General features: G+C 45.1%; 2 protein-coding genes across 2 annotated transcripts in view; one reads left to right on the top strand and one right to left on the bottom strand.

The window, feature by feature from the left end:
- Positions 1 to 414, top strand: part of RAD54L (RAD54-like (S. cerevisiae)) — a 27363-nt gene extending 26949 nt beyond the window's left edge. Inside the window, exon 18 of the mRNA XM_012648955.1 lies at positions 6 to 414. Coding sequence (XP_012504409.1) covers positions 6 to 216 — 211 coding nt within the window. The 3' untranslated portion in view covers positions 217 to 414. The remainder of the gene's footprint in view (positions 1 to 5) is intronic.
- Positions 338 to 17241, bottom strand: part of LRRC41 (leucine rich repeat containing 41) — a 20856-nt gene continuing 3952 nt past the window's right edge. The window contains exons 2-10 of the mRNA XM_012648956.1: positions 16207 to 16293; positions 15499 to 15569; positions 7071 to 8214; positions 3080 to 3340; positions 2379 to 2543; positions 2175 to 2273; positions 1463 to 1585; positions 1149 to 1224; positions 338 to 1038 (exon numbers count right to left, since the gene is read on the bottom strand). Of these exons, the coding sequence (XP_012504410.1) occupies positions 819 to 1038; positions 1149 to 1224; positions 1463 to 1585; positions 2175 to 2273; positions 2379 to 2543; positions 3080 to 3340; positions 7071 to 8214; positions 15499 to 15569; positions 16207 to 16293 (2246 nt within the window). The 3' untranslated portion in view covers positions 338 to 818. The remainder of the gene's footprint in view (positions 1039 to 1148; positions 1225 to 1462; positions 1586 to 2174; positions 2274 to 2378; positions 2544 to 3079; positions 3341 to 7070; positions 8215 to 15498; positions 15570 to 16206; positions 16294 to 17241) is intronic.

Genomic DNA, 17241 nt, shown 5'->3' with positions numbered 1-17241 from the left:
CCTAGGTTGCACTGCCGCCGTTGTGTCAACAGCCGCCAGGTCTTTCCACCCCCTGATGGTTCTGACTGCACTTCAGACCTGGCTCAGTGGAACCACTGCACTGATAAGCGTGGGCTCCAGGATGAGGTACTCCAGGCTGCCTGGGACGCTACCTCCACTGCCATCACCTTCGTCTTCCACCAGCGTTCTCATGAGGAGCAGCGGGGGCTCCACTGATACCCAGCTGGTCTGGGTGTAGCTGTTAGAGGAAGGAAATAGGGAAAGGGGGCTCCTTACTTCATTCACAAGGCCCTACTGAATTTTGTCCTCTGGGAGAAAATCATCAAAAAGGGCGGCATGATGTTTGCCCAAAATTTATTTTATAAGAAAAACTTTTTTGGTTAAAAAAAAGAAAGGAATAAAGGTATGAAAGGGACTGAGGCCTGGGAGCAGCATGGTAAGCCCAGCAGGGAAGAGGCCTGGTAGTGGGCACTCTTAAACTTCTCTAAAGCCTGGGTACCTGCTTGAGGTGAGAAGGCAGGAACCCCAGGGCAGGGGGAGGGGAGCTGTCTTCAATGATGGTGATGAAAACTGTAATTGCCTGGCCCAGGGTTCCCAGGATACTGAGTAAGGGGCCCAAAGGCTCTAAACTCAGCTGTGGGAATGCCTTTGTTGGGCTCCATCAAGGCCTCCAGGACCTCAGTGCAAGGGAAGAAGGGGAAAAGAGAAAAAGGGTGATAGAGAAGGATAGAACTGGTGGTTGGGGTTTCTGGGCAGCCCATGCCTCAGCCCCTGCAAGCTGATGGTACTGAACATGGGTCTGTGAGGTATGGGCCCCATCACATGGTGCTGACATAATCTGCAAAGGCCTGGGACGAGTCCCACGAATCGCTAACCACATGGCAGGTGGCCCGGAGTCGCCGGATGGCTTCCCTGGCTGTGACTGCATCCTGGTCCAGCCAGTTCTGGAAGAGGCGCAGGTGACCAAAGGCTCCACGGCCCCAGCGCTCCAGCCGCTTGGCGAACTCCAGAAGCCCATCTGGCTTGATACAGTTGGAACTGGTGGGGGTGAGATGGATTAGATATCCAGGAAGCAACTATTTCCTGGTCTGTATCTCTGTAGCCCATCCCTTGCATCCCACCCCTTGCATCCCACCCCCTCCATGTACCTGATGTCCAGCTGACAAAGAGAGGAGGATGAATCCTCTGAGAAAACATCTGCCAGGGCCAACAGGCCAGCATTCCCTAGAGAGAAGGGGAGAAGTGCCTGTCACTTCCACCCAAGAACGGGGAATAAGGGTATCCCAACATAACTATGGCTAGGGAGAAGCCCAGCCCTGCCGGTTCTTGAAGCCCCAGGACATAAATATCTATATTCCAACCTCAGTGTTCCCAGTGGAGAGGTCTGTGCCTTCACCCAGTGAGTTTTTAGGTCAAAGGCTTGGCTCCTTCCCCCACTCCCTCCCCAAGGTCCGGCCCCCACCCAGGCGGTTCCCTGGCAGCCGGAGGCCTTTCAGTGTGGAGTTGCCCTTCATAGCAGCAACCATCTCAGGCAGAAATTGGGCTGGGCGTTTCTCGAACAGACGGCAGAAGGAGAAGGTAATCTCTGTCAAGAGAAATTAGAGCAAATTCTGATGGCTGCATTTAGGACTGGTGCTGCCCCGCTTGTCCCAGTTGACCCAGGCAAGGTGTATTACCATTTTATAGAGGCCCAAAAAGGAAGGAATTTATCTGAGACCTCAAGCAAGGCTTGAACTAAATCAGAATTCAAACCAGGGACTTAGGCTAAGTGTTCGCTGTAAGGAGATTCTCTGCATGGAAAATTCTCCATTCACTTCCTCTTTCCCTCTCTATTCACTGACCACCCTCTGTGCAGGGGTGGGAGATCAGAGACAAGTCTATGAGGGGAGCTTCGCACAGCACATTTTTTCCTCCCCACCACCACCATTTCTGTCAGCCCCTGAAAGGTAAGAAAAATTTTTGGATGAGGTACTCTAAAAGTGAGTAATTTCTCATGCTTAACGGAGGAGCAGTTGAGGTTGGGACTTTTAAAAGGAAGGTCATACAGGTTCTATATCCATCTTAAACTGAGCACACACAAGCAAGAAAGAAACAGTGGTTTGCTCACTCAGCGAGACAGTGCAAGAGCCACAGTGAGGACCCAGGAATGCCCAGGTTCTAGGTGAGGAACTTACCTTGAAGAGTCAGATTCTGTAGCAAAAAGAGCACCTCACTCTGACAGTCAGCCAGATTCATGTCATGGAAACTCAGTCTCTTCAGGGATAGGTTGTACTCTGGATAGGAGGCAGAGACCAGGGGCCATGGGCCTTAGCTGTCCCAGACAACAATACTAGGTCCCCACACACCCTCCTCCCTTCATCGTTCTGGCTGGGTCCTACCTTTGAGTGTCTGCAACACACGCCCAAAATCCTGGGGAGAGGCAAAGGTGGCGCTATCCAGGGACAGCTGCTGCAGAGAACCTGAGGCCTTCAGTACGGAGCAGAGCAGTGGGGCTGGCTGGGCTCCCCGTGGAAATCCCATCTCCAACTGCTCCAGGCAGTTTTCTGGATATGGTGGGGAAAGAAGATTGCAGCTGGCCATCTGTACCTCACTCCTATGGTAGGTCCCATCCTGTCCTTAAGGGATTCACTCAATCATTTATTCATCTACTTGCCTATTATATGTCAGGCACTCTGCTAGGTTCTGGGAACAGAGCACTAAATATGAGATTTGGTCCTTGCCCTCGTGGAGCTTTTAGTGCAGGAAGATTAGATTACTTGGACAGAAGCAAATTTCATAAAGTATGCAGAGTGGTGGGATAGGAGATATACAGGAACTATGGGAACATACAGCAGAGGGGCTTAATCCAGTCTGAAGGTCAGTTCTGTTCTTTCTGTGGAGACTAAACTGTCATGAACACTCTACTGGGCTTATAGTGGTCTAGGCCCTGTCCTGCCAAAGGTTATTTTAAGGCCAGATAAGCCAGGAATGAGTGGTAGCAGACCTGGATTGCAGGTCCTCTCCCCTTCCCCCCACACAAATGCACCTGCACGTTTGTGTGGAGATACACACCCATGTGCACACACAGACAATGCTTCACCTGGTATCTCCTCATCCCCAACTATGTGGCTAGGGGGCCCTGCATTCCCAGGCACAGCAGGGTTGTCCCGCTGGCTTGGGTGGTCGACACGAATAGAAAGGACCCGTAGCAGGGGCAGGGCTCGCACGATGGCACGTGTCAGCTCCAGGATGGGCAGTGGTGAGAACAGGTCACTGAGATGCAGGGCACGGAGGCGGCATCCAGCCTGACCTGACAGGGCCCGCAGGCTGTCCAGTAGGCGGAAGATGTTAGAGCCTAGGCCTACGATAGGAAAGAGACATTAAGTCAGAGTCATGTGGGAGTGTCAGCAGGGGTGATATGTTCACAGAGAACTCCAAATATTTCTTTTAATTACCACCAACATCTTGGGCTTTGGATCAGATTTTTTAAAGCCATTTTGTGGCCGGGTGCGGTGGCTCACGCCTGTAATCCTAGCACTTTGGGAGGCTGAGGCGGGTGGATTGTTTGAGCTCAGGAGTTCGAGACCAGCCTGAGCAAAAGCGAGACCCCGTCTCTACTAAAAATAGAAAGAAATTAATCGGACAACTAAAAATACATAGAAAAAATTAGCCGGGCATGGGGGAGGCTGAGGCAGTAGGATCGCTTGAGCCCAGGAGTTTGAGGTTGCTGTGAGCAAGGCTGACACCATGGCACTCTAGCCCAGGCAACATAGTGAGACTCTGTCTCAAAAAAAAAAAAAAAAAACCATTTTGTCCCTCAGCTACTCATTTGTGTCTTGCTTTTTCCTCAGGTAACCTGCAAATCCTGATGCCTACTGTACTGGGCCATGCCCTCAAGAAGCATCAGTCAGGGCAGTGACAAAGTAGAAGATAGGATATGGTGGGGCAGTATGTGGCTACCAGCTGAATGACAGGCCTAGACAGCAGCAGAAGTCTCTGGACTTCTGGGTTTTGAGTATTTTCCTAAAGAAGCTGGCCTTGGAGGAAGGACATTTTGCACAGAGGGAGAAGACACAGTCAAGGGTCACAGGAAAGTGTAGGATATGAATAGGCTTGTCTGGCTAGACAGGGCTCAGGAAACTGAGCTCTAGAGGGTGGGGCAGTGGAGCCCACACTGTGGAAGGTTCTGAAAGGTGAAGAGATGGTTTAATTTCCTATAGGTCATGAAGAGCACCTGAAAACTGAGTAGGAGAGTGACAAACCCAACAGGGAATACTTTAGAAAATTCATTAGATGGAATGGGGCAGGAAAAGATAATCTCATCTTACAGAATGAAGTAGGTTCCAGAGAGGGTAGGGCAGCTGCTTAATGCCACAAGCAAATAATTCCTTGAATCCCACCCCCTCTCTCATCCTCCCCACCTTGGGACTGTATAGGCTTCTGTTGATTCATTCAACTAAACTTTATCCAGCACCTAAATACCAGATATTTTGCAAGACATTAGTGCAGCACATCGTTTTTGCCTACACAGCCTGATAAAAAAAATGCGATGCAAACTGGGGCAACAGAATACTATGAAAGTACAAAAGATGAGTACCGAACACCTAGACCAACTTACATCAGTAAAGGTATTCTAGCTGAGTCCTAAAAGGACATAAAAGGAGATAAGCTATTAATAAAAGGAGAGGGAATGACTGTGGCAGAGGGAACTCAGCATATATACAGGCCTGAAGGAGAAAGTAGCAATGCAAGAACTGGAAAACATTTAGTATGCCTGGTGTGTAAAATATGAGCAGGGGAAGCATTTAAGATACCACTATAGAGGTAAGCAGGGGTGAGAACATGAATAACTGTAAGATTAAGTATGTTGACAGGAAGCCATTGAAGGATGTTTGAATGACAGGGTCAGAGGTATGTTTTTGAAAGAATGGGCTACAGTGGAAACAATGGATTGTATGACAAGAGTATGGAGTTAGGAGGAACTGTTGAAATGAGTCCTCATGAGTAATATGGGTAGCCTGAATTAAGGATGTGGAGATATAGAGATAAGTGAATTTGAGAGACTATAAAGCTAGGACTTGGTGACCAGATATATTTGAAGTAAGAGAGACAGAATACAGGTATCTTTGGACAACTGAGTCAACTGTGATATTGAGAACAGGAGGATCAGTACAGAGTGAAACAGGCTCATTCAGGTTGGATATAATGAGTTTTGGGGAGCTTGGGGATTATGAAGTGATGTCTAGTCGACAGCTGAATAAATGGGCCCAGAAGGCCAGGAGAAAGATCTGGGCTAATGTCACAGAATGGGGAGTCTTTAGCATAGGTTGCCTTTGAAGCCACAAGAATGGATGAAATTATCCAGGAAGGATGTATAAAGTGGGAGAGCTCTGAACAATAAGAAGTAAATGTCTAGAAGGGGAAGAGAAAAAAAGATTTTTGATGTAGTGGAAACAGGTATTTCATGAAGAAGATAATGATTAATAGCAAATGCTGCTGAGAGTTAACGGAAGATGACTGAAAAGTATACATTGGATCTAGTAACAAGGAAGACCTTGTTGACAGGTCTTTAATGTAGTAGTAGAGGTGTAAGTGAGGCTTGAGTGGGCTGTAAGTGAGAGAAGTGGAGACAGTACAGATGACTGAACAGGAGAATAGAACAGTAGTTAGTAAATTAGAGATTGAGGGAGGAGGTGGTGGCTGTTTTTGGTGGAGACCTGACTTAAAGTTTAAATGTTGGTGGGAGAGACAGAAGGGAGACAACGTAGTGGTTTAAAAGCATGGATTCTGCCTGTAATCAATCCTAGCACTCCGGGAGGCCAAGGCAGGGAGGATCACTTGAGGTCAGGAGTTCAAGACCAGCCTGAGCAAGAACGAGACCCCGTCTCTACTAAAAATAGAAAAAACTAGCCAGGCATGGTGGCATGCACCTGTAATCCCAGCTACTGGGGAGGCTGACAGGAGGACTGTTTGAGCCCAGGAGTTTGAGGTTGCTGTGAGCTAGGCTGATGCCATGGCACTCTCGCCCAGGTGACAGAGCAAGACTCTGTCTCAAAAAAACAAAACATGGATTCTGGAGTCAGGTTGCCTGGGTTTGAATCCTGGCTTTATAATTTACTAGCTAGATTATCCTGGGCAAGTCAATTGACCTCTTGGGGTTGTCGTAAGAATTGAATAATATATCAAGAATAGTTGAAATTTCAGACACGTACTAAGCAGTGTATAAAAATTATTACTGCGGCATTTAAGAAACAAGCTTCCCTAAGTGGGAGATAGGCATCCAGAGCACAGGTGGAAGAATTAGCCTTAGATAGGATGGTGATCTCTTCCATTGTGGTGAAAGAGGAAAGGATAAGTGTAGATGTAGGAGAGTTCATAGGTTGGTTAACAGGTTAAAGGAACTCGTGTGATGGCTTTTGTTTCTCTGTGAAGTAGGAGGTGAGGTCATCTGAGAAAGGAAAAGGAGGAAGAGTTTGGAAGTAGAAGAGTAGGAATGCGAGCTGATGTTGCAAACACAGTGATGGTTCTTATGAAGTTGATGACTATGAATGTATAGTAGCACCAGTTTGCACAGTTGTATGATTTTTCTCTAGCAGTGCTCAGCAATCTAGGCAGATTGCTGGATTCAGCCGAAGCTGAAGTTTTGCTAGCTGGGCATAAGCAGATGGGAAAGGACTGAGGACTGCCTTGGAGGTTGCTGGTCTGATAAAAAAACTGTGTCCCACACCTTGTCTGGACAGTTGCTTTGATATTACTGGTGGGATCCAACCCCAGCCCTGGCTGTGTATGCATACCCTATACTACCCCCACCTGCCCTTGGGCTGCCTCCCATATCTTAAATGTACTCATTCTCTAGAGTCCAGCTGACTTGTCTCATTGCTCCTCAGGAACACCTGCTTCCAACAATAAATCAAGCCTTCTAGAGCTCACATTCCTCGCTTCTAGCACTGAGTCTGCTCCTCTGTGAGGCACACAAAGCTACATCTTCAGCTTCCAGATCATGCTCCTAATTCAGCCCCGCTCAGAATTCGGCACACAGCTGGTGCTGCTGGGAGGTCCAAGCCCAACCCCTGCCCCTCCAGGGTGCTCACCATTGTAGGAGAGTGTGAGGCTCTCCAGAGACACCCAGGAGCTCAGCAGGTGGCATAGTGTCAGGGCTGCCTCCGTGGAGAGAGGAACTGTGAATAGCTCTAAGGTAGAGATGCTGCGGAATCGCTGGGAGGCCTCCAGGGCTGGAAGCCCCAGGCAGCTGGGATCTGATCCATCCAAAGCTCCACAAGCCACTTCCCCGATCTCCATCTCTTCACCATCCTCCTTCTCACCAGCCACAATAAAAACAAAGTCATACAGGTCTTCAGACTCTGCACCAGACCCCTGACGGGTGCGAGCACCCTTCTTCCCTGCAGCTCGCTTGAAACGCTTTAGAGGCTTAGGCTGTGGGGTTGAGCTAGCTGGAGCTCGTTTGGATGAGGATGTGGAAGAGGAGGCAGAGGCAGAGGAAGTGGCGGCTGGAGCAGAGGGTGGCCGCTTGGTGCCAGGAGCCTCGTGGGAGGTGGCCGGAGGGTACAGCTCCCTCTTAGGGTCTGTCCCGCCTGATGTCAGGCTCTCTTGTGTGCTCCGGCGTGTTACCCGAGTGGAAGGTGCAGCTCTTGGCATCTGCTTGGCTTCGCTCTTCCGCCGGGTGGCCATCAGGGCTGCAGCACATCGCTCAGCAGCATCTCGGCGAGGCCGGCGTGAGCCTAGCAAGAGGGACCCTTCCTCTCGGGATGGGGCCCGGCCTCGGGAGGCCTCTCCACAGAGGCGGCAGGGTGGGCCACCAGGGCCTGGCTGCCAGAAGCCAGCACTCATGGTGAGGATAAGGATGAAGAGGGCTGACTCTGGCACAGGCCAGGAGTACAGCGACACTTGGTTGACAGCCCCATGGTGAATGAGCTGATGCAACAGCTGCCGAAGTGACTGCTGAGCAGCCACATCAGAGAACAGCAGGTGGCGGAACTTGAGGGTGTGCAGGGAACTGGCCAGGGTCTCCAGAACCCTGCGGTTGGGCTCAGCCACCAGCTCGGTTGCACCCTGCAGCATGTTGCAGATGGTGAGCTGTCGGACATGGCGGGAGCTGTGCAGAAGAGGTGAGAAGCGCTGGTCACAAAGACGCCTGTCAGAAGACACATCAATGGTCCCACGTAGAACATGGGAAAAAAAGGCCTCCATAAACTTGGCTCGCCAGCAGGTCACACTCTGAAAGCAGAGAACATACCAGAGAGCCATGATACTGAGTACTATTCATGAAACTGTTATCCCATTACCCTTCCTCCAGTAGCAAACTATTGAGCCAGGCAACATTCTAAATAATTTATACAAGTTCATTTAATCCTCACATCTTTGAGGTATATATTACTATTAGCCCCATTTCACAGGTAAGAAAACCGAGGCACAAACATGAGGTTATCACCTGTGGTCACACAGGTAAGTAGCAGAAACAAGATTTGAAACCAAGGAAATCTGGTTCCACACCATTCTTTTGCTATAGTGTCTCTCACAACTGAAACAATCACTCCCATGAATTCTTCCATACTTGTTTCTAGAACCTGATCCCAACTTCATTCTTACCACCACTACCTTTGTTCAGCCCTTATCACCTCACACCTGACCATTTCATCAGCTTCCTGATTGCTCTTCCTGTCCCCTTTGCCCCTTTACAAGCTACTTTGCATAGGCCCACTGGATTCATCTTTGTAAAACACTACCTTGAATACATTATTCCGCTTTAAAACAGCCATTGTCTCCCATTGGACAGTTAATTTGAAGTTCTTCAGCCTGGTAGCAAAGTCCTTCCACGCTATGGCTTCTGCCTACCTGAGTTTTATTTCCCACATCTTGCATAAGAATGAATGCTTTGCTCTGGCAAAATCGGTCACCTCGCTAACCCAAACCTGCCTTCTATCTCCTTTCTTATACCTACCAGAAATTTTCTCCATTGCCAGACTAAACAGACTTCCTGAAAGGACCTACTAACATGTCGCTTTTTTTTTTTTTTTTTTTGAGACAGAGTCTTACTCTTTTTGCCCGGGCTAGAGTGAGTGCCGTGGCGTCATCCTAGCTCACAGCAACCTCAAACTCCTGGGCTCAAGCAATCCTTCTGCCTCAGCCTCCCGAGTAGCTGGGACTACAGGCATGCGCCACCATGCCCGGCTAATTTTTTCTATATATTTTTAGTTGTCCGATTAATTTCTTTCTATTCTATTTTTTTTTTTAGTAGAGACGGGGTCTCGCTCTTGCTCAGGCTGGTTTCGAACTCCTGAGCTCAAACAATCCGCCCTCCTCGGCCTCCCAGAGTGCTAGGATTACAGGCACGAGCCACCGCGCCCGGCCCCAACATGTCGCTTTTTGAGGCTGTTTCTTTTTGGGGACTCTTGACTACTCAAGTCTAAGATGTTGGTGCCCTATCTCATGATACTGAGCCTCTGTGTCCGTGTACACGTCCCAACCAGATTAGAAATTCTGGGGAGCAGGAACCAGCTCTTAGATTTGTTTCCTCCAAGGCAAGAGTTATTTGCTTTGATGGGTATGGGACTTCATCATACTATTCTGATAAACTTAGCAGTTTAAATTTATCAAGTGATTTTCAACCTTTGGTGCACATCAGAATTTACTGTGGAGTTTTTTTTTTTTTCAAAATTCATATGGCAGGTACCCATATTTGGTGATTCTGTATGTTACACCTGAGGTAAGGTCCAGGCATTTTTTTAAACCACCCCCAGGGGCTGGGCGCGGTGGCTCATGCCTGTAATCCTAGAACTCTGGGAGGCCGAGGTGGGAGGATCACTTGAGCTCAGGAGTTTGAGACCAGCTCTGAGCAAGAGCGAGACCCCGTCTCTACTAAAAATAAAAAAAATTAGCAAGTCAACTAAAAATAGAAATAAAAAATTATCCGGGCGTGGCGGCTCACGTCTGTAGTCCCAGCTACTCAGGAGGCTGAGGCAGAAGGATTGCTTGAGCCCAGGAGTTTGAGGTTGCTGTGAGCTAGGCTGACGCCATGGCATTCACTCTAGCCTGGGCAACAAAAGCGAGACTGTCTCAAAAAAAAAAAAAAAAAGTAAACCAGCCCCAGATGATTCTGATTTCCATCAGAGGGTAGGAATTACTGCTACCTGGGCTGGGCGTGGTGGCTAATGACGCCTGTAATCCTAGCACTCTGGGAGGCCAAGTTGGGAGGATTGCTTGAGCTCAGGAGTTCAAGACCAGCCTGAGAAACAGTGAGACCGCCCGCCCCACCCCCGCTCTACTAAAAACAGAAAAATTAGCCGGGTGCTGTAGTGTGCACCTGTAGTCCCAGCTACTTGGGAGGCTGTGGCAGGAGGATCACTTGAGCCCAAGAGTTTGAGGTTGCTGTGAGCTAGGCTGATGCCACGGCACTCTACTCAGGGCGACAGAGACTGTGTCAAAAAAAAAAAAAATACTGCTACCTAATCCCAAAGGCACACTGAGACAAAGAAAGGTACCAGGCCTCAGAGATTCTAATTTAAGACCATCTCTAAGTCCTTGCCTTCTCCTAAGGTCAATATAGGTCCCAGCTCTGCCACTATACTCTGGACCGCTCTGAACCTCTTTCCTCATCTATAAAATGTGAATAACATCACCTGCTTGAGAGGACTGTTTTGAAGACCAAATGAGACAGTACAAGTTAAAGCGCTTTGTAAAACTAAAATACAAAGTAGACGTTGCTGCTGTTGCTGTTAGCCCTGATGGGCAATATGAAACAGAGGTAGAGCCTGTTAAGCAGGCTGCTTGTTTGGCCTGAAGTAAAGGTAGTGGGGGCCTGAGGTTCACCAAGACTAAAAGTAGAATACTTCTCTTTGGTCTTTACCCTGCCTCCATGCATTCCTCCATACCAGAGTGACTCTCGATTCATAGCCAAGGTTCTTAACATCTTAGCAGGAGCTTGGCCTCTATTGTCCCCAGGCAAAAGTGTAATTCCCTTTGCCCCAGCTATTTCCCCAGACTCTGCCTATTGTGGTAACAATTAGGAATGACTTCTTTATGCTTGAGTTAACTGTGTAGCAGCAACAGAGAAAGGCCTTACTCACCGGGAGCAGGAGAAAATACCTAGCAACCAAATCTCTGCTCAGCTTTGAGTAGACGCAAAGGGGGTATCCCTGAGTCCTTCATGTCCTACCTCACTCCAGCATTTGCTGGCCCACACCCATAGTCTTGAAAAACACTTGCAGGTAACCCTAGCAAGGCCTTCCAATTTTATAAGTGGGATAATCGGGTGGTTATAAGATCTGGGCCTAAAATATGGACAAAGATGTGAACCAAGATATGACTATTTCTCACCACAAAAGGCATGTAGGAAATGTAGGTTAGATAACTACATATTGGACTTTTTCAGACGTGTTAACGGTTGAAGACAATGAGAGAGAATATTTGAAATTGGAACACCTCAGACACGTGATAACTGCAGAGGGCAGCATGGCATAGTGATCAGGAACGTGCAATCCAGAGCCAGACTGCTTCAACTTGAATCCTGGGTCTGCCATTCACTAACTGTAACCTTAGGCAAGTCATTTCATCTCTTTCTGCCTCAGTTTCATCATCTATAAAGTGCTAGATAACTACACCATCATAGCACTCTTGTGAGGGTTAAATGAGTATGTAAAGTTAGTTTTGACAGCTATCTCAATGGCTTCTTTCTCACAAATTAATGCACAAGCAGACAGCAGTTCACTGCATTTTATTCCATCATCATCTTTTAGAAGAATCTATGCTAAAACATCAAAGCTAAAAAATACCTGAGAGATCTGGTCCAAGCCACTCATTTTGTGGACTTGTACACTATAGCCGAGACAAGTGATTTAAATTCTTTTGGGTGAGGGTAAGGGAAATGAGGCACGGCCAGTGAGGGGAAGTGACATTTGCCCACCAACACCATCCCTGCCCCATCCGCAATAGGCTGGCAGCTCAGGCACTGGCGAGGGAAGAGGAAGTGTGTGTACAAACTGAGGAAGGCTAAGTATCTTCTTGTACTAAGTTGTTAGAGCCAGCAATGTTCACAAACTGTATACTGTCCATTCTTTTTCTGCTAACAGAATATTGTTTGTGGAAAGATATTGAATCAATGATAAATCACATGTAAACAACTCTGGAGTATTTTTATATATGTGAATAGCTATGTATATTTGTTTTTACAATATTGAGACAATTCTGAACTGTTTCAAATGCTGAGCTTTTACAACATTATACTACCATGTATTTAAATGTTTTTAGAATGTGGTTGCTTTCTGTTTTTATTTTTTTTCCTTTTTGTACTGAACCATTAGATCTATAAAAATGTGATTATTTTCAAAATATGTACATATGATACTTAGTGATTCCTGTATTACTGAATACTTAAATTGTTTCTAGTCTTTTAATATTAAACTTTGCTGAAATAAACATCTTGAAATAATCTTCATGAGTATCTCAATTTTATACACCATAAATTCTAAGAATTTCTAGTGAAAGAATTTAATTATTTTAAAATCTCTTAGTATCACCAAATTGCCCACCAAGAAAGTTATAACAATTTCTGAATTTCACCCACCCCTGGCCAACCCTAGGCATTACCTTTTAAAACAAAAAACAAATCCAAACAAGACTTTACTAATTTAACAAGTGAAATTTTACTTTCCCATTTTTTACCATAGGTTGAACATTTTTCACTTTATTGGAGATTTTTTATATTGTGTGACTTGTCCAAATCTTTACTTGTTTTACTCTACTGGGATGTTTGTCTTTTTCTTATTCTCTGAATCCCTGTTTTGTAAATATTGTTGCAAATGTTCTTCCCCAGCTTATTTACCTTTTAAAATTTGTTTATGGTGTTAGTATTTTATGTGGTTAAATGTCTGTATTTTCTTTTTTGGGTCTGCCCATTTAATAATTAGCACTCTCTCTATCCTGAGTTTTGATAGCCAGTCACCTTTATTCTCTTTTAGTTGTTTTGTGCTTCTATATTATTTTATTTTTATTTTGTCTGCTTTGTTGCCCAGACATGAGGGCAGTGGCATGATCATAGCTCACTGCAACCTCAAATTCCTAGGCTCAAGCGATCCTCCTGTCTTAGCCTCCCAAGTAGCTGGGACTACAGGTGTGTGCTACCGCGCCCAGCTAATTTTTCTATTTTTTGTAGAGATGGGGTCTCACTATGTTGCTCAGGCTGGTCTTGAACTTCTGACCTCAAGTGATCCTCCCTCCTTGGCCTTCCAAAGTGCTGAGATTATAGGCATGGGCCACCATGCCTGGTGTGCTTTTACTTTCTACAATTTTTAATCTGTATAGAAATAATTTGAGTATATTGTTAAGTGAGGCTCTATTTTTTCCAAATGGTTAACCAACTGCTAGAGACGCATTTATTGAGTAACGCTTCATTTCTCCATTGCTTTGTCTCCAGAGTATTCTATTCTACAGATCTCTTTGTATACACTAGTACTACACAGTTTCAAATACTATTGCTTTATAAGCAGTTATAGGCTATAACTATCTTGTTCACCATTGTATCCCTAGAATCTATAATAGAATAGTGTATGGAACTGAGCAGGCACTCAGTAAGCGTTTTTGAGTTACGAGTGAGGTGAAGGTTACTGTTGTGCAAAAAGTGGGAAGCATAAGACACCCTTTGGAATGGATAAGCTCTAAGTCAGGATCTCTGCCTAAGTTACTGTTGGGACACCAAGCCTGGGGCCTTCTAAATGTTCTGAAATGCTTTCAGCCAAGATAACAGGATAACATTCTTTTCCAGGAAGCTTGAGATAATGTTGGAAAAAGAAAGCTTTCTTCAAGAGAAAGATATTATTACAATCTTCATTATCTGCTGGTCAACCATACACACTGCTTGTGAAATACTGGGACAAAATGAATCTGATGTTTCCTTAGAGATGGCAGAAAGCCGTTATTGTTTTCTAACACTCTTGCATCCACTTCTCTTCCTCATAAGGCCTAGAGTCTGAGGATTTTGTTGGGCCTCAAGTGTTCTCATTCTGAACTCCAAGGGTTGCAATCCAGACCTGAAAGTGGAAAAGCTGAAGGACATGGGGCTGAATGTTACTGAACTCAGTGCATCCCAGAAATTAAATCTCCAATTCTTGATTCTAGCATTTTTTTTCGGTCATTTGGCCTCATTCACCGTATTAAACCCAGTTCAAATACTACTTCCTTGTAAAGACTTTCTTGCTCCCTTTTCCCTCAACCTCCTTACTACCTTTGATCACACCACTTATCCTATCACATGTAATCTATTTGTAGATTTCCTCATTAAACTGCTAGGTCCTCAAGATTAGGGACTGTGTTTATACTTCTAATATCTAGTGTAAGATCTGGTATGTAGTAAGCTTTTTTTTTTTTTTTTTTCAGATGGGGGTCTTGTTATGTTGCCCAGGCTGCTCTTGAACTCCTGTGCTCAAGCAATCCCTCTGCTTCAGCCTCCCAAGTAGTAGTAAGTGTTAATAAATGTTTATTGAACTAAATCTGTCCTGTCACCTAATTATGGAGCAGCAAAAGAAATTCTGCTTAAATGAGAGCTCCAGTGATTTATATCTGAATCAGCTAATAATAGAATCTCAGGGCTAAAAGAGCCCTAAAAGTCATCTTGTCCAATCCTGTCTACAATGCTGAATTCCCTGTACAATACCCTTGTGTCGAGGAGTTATCCAGCCTCTATTTGAACACATAGTTATGGGAAACTTATTACCTCTAGAATTAGCTTATTTCATCACTGATGAGCTCAGAGTTTAAGTTTCACCTTCAATTTAGCAAAATATATCCTCCTTTAGCTTTCACCTGGAAAAAATCTATTAATCCCTTTTATGTGATAACCATTCATATATTTCAAGACGATTCAGGTTTCCTTCCCATATCTTCTCTTTTTCAGGAAAAACATCTCCAGTCTTCCAAATGTGTCTCATACAATGTGGTTTTGGCTTCTTTCTCCATACTCCAGGAGTAGCCTGACCACTGCAGAGCAAGGCAGGAGTATGTCCCCCTTGTCGTTCAGCCTATATTATATTTACATTAGTTCACACGGCTCAGGGTATAGTCATTATAAGTGGCTTTAACATGTTGTTGACTAAACTCCCCTAATCTTTTTTATACAAACTGCTACTAAGCCAGACCCATCTAACCTACCCTCAGCCCTGCAATTGGAAATTTTTAGACTTAGTGGAGCTTGGTTTATTCTGTTAAATTACATTTTGTTAGATTTGACCATTGTACCAACCCCTTCAAGAACTCTAGGAATCCTGGCTCTGCCATCTCTTTTGATCACTACTCTTCCCTGTTTTGTGTCCCCTGCAAAAATGGTGAGCAAGCAAGTTAGTGACAAATGCCAAATGGGCCAGAACCTTGTGACAAACCATCAGAGCCCTCCTCCCAAATCGATTTCATCCCTGTCTCTGCACTTTACTAGTACCCAGCTTGTGTCTGTGTGCTATTTCTACTTTCTCTGTGCAAAATCAGTCCAGAGTTCTACCTGATACCTTAACTTACTTCCAAACTGGAAGGCCTTGTCTTCATCAGCTCATCCCAGAGTCGGCGCCAGATGGCCTGAGTAGAGAGGCCTGTAGGGAGAAATATCACACTTGCTTGGCTGCTTCCTGGCCACTGTGAGTGAAGTATACCAGCCTTTCATGTGTCCTTTGGGTTTACAGGAGCAATATGGCAGAGTGGTTAAGAACACTGGCTCTACAGACAGACTGCCTGGGTTTGATTTTCAGCAAACTACACTCTAGCTATGTGACTTTGGGCAAGTTACTTAGTTTCTCTGTACTTCAGTTTCCTCATCTGTAAAATGTAGTTAATAGTTAATAGATAATAATAGGGTTGTTGAAAAGATTTGAGTTTCTCTGGGTAAAGTGCCTAGGACAGTGCTTGGCACATCAGGGTTAAATGTTAGCCGTTAACGAATGTGTCCAATGAGGGGAGGCAGCTTGGTTAAATAGAAAAGCTAAAATTCAGAAGATCTGGGTTCTAGTTCTGGCTTTTGCTTTTAATTGTGGTGTGCCTGTGTCTTACTTTTATCAGTATAATAAGGATCATATACTTGCTTTGTGTTTCACAGGACACTGAGGAATCAGAAAGAAAGAAAGTAGGTGTGAAGGTACTTTTTGAAAAGCGTGAAGTTCTATGCTGGTATCAGGTGTAATATTTACCTGAAGAACATCATGATGCCTGAGAAAGAGACAGAAAGATACTCACCTTTCTTGAGGGCAGTTTCCTCAATCCTCTCCAAGTAATATATATTCAGTAGAGGTAAGATGCTTTGAAGAATTGGGCCTGGGAGGGCTACAAAAACCAAAACACAAAGTTTACTTCCCCCCCACCCCCACAGGGTTCCAAGCATTATTTATCCTATTGGAAAGGAAAATGCAAGGGGAGACTTATTTGATAAATGGAACCTATAGAAGCTAATCTAAGTCTATTCCAAACTCTGGCCCACTTGTCATCAGCCACTCAGCTGGGAGCTAGAATTTCAGGGGCAAGGGTGAGATAATCCCACAAAACAAGCTGACATGATAAATGAGCTTGACATGCTCATTTAGGAGCTGGTAAGTTCACTTCTGCCCAAACATAATGAACCATTATGTGTTGAAAAGGTCCTAGTCCTACTACTAAATATGTATTATAAAAAGTTCTTCAAAATCTACCCTATTAACTTCAGCTCCCTGCTTTGCTTCCTACACCTCAGCCACACTAAACTACTTTTTTCATTTACCTAACATATTATGCTGCTTTCTGTCTCTGTACCTTTGCCATGCTCTTCTCTCCAACAGGAATGTCCTTGCCACTTTCAGTTATCAACTACTCATCTTTCAAGTATCACATGCCCTTTATTAAGTCTTTCCTGAATTCCTTTCCCATTCTTCCAGACTAATCACTTCCATCCTTTGGGAAACTGCTATACCCTGAACTAGTACTGTTCTATGAAGAACAGAGACAATTAACCTCTATAATCTATTCAATATATCTTAAAAACAAAACCTGCTCTTGCCAACTACTCTAGTTCTGAGAGGCATTATAGTATAGTGACAAAGGGCTTAATCTCTAGAGTTGGACAAATCTAGGTGAAATCCTGACTGTAACACTTAGTTAAAATGAACCCTTGGACAAATTATTTAAGCCTCTTTAAGCCTCAGTTTCCTTAATTTTATTTATTTTTTTGAGACAGAGTCCACTCTCTTGCCTGGGCTAGAGTGCCGTGGCGGCAGCCTAGCTCATAGCAATCTCAAACTC

Source organism: Propithecus coquereli, unplaced genomic scaffold (genome assembly GCF_000956105.1).
Source record: "Propithecus coquereli isolate 6110/MARCELLA unplaced genomic scaffold, Pcoq_1.0 Scaffold299, whole genome shotgun sequence".
In the NCBI taxonomy this organism is placed as follows: Eukaryota; Metazoa; Chordata; class Mammalia; order Primates; family Indriidae; genus Propithecus; species Propithecus coquereli.
Note: the sequence above shows the minus strand (reverse complement) of the source record. Positions and strands in the feature narration are given on the sequence as shown.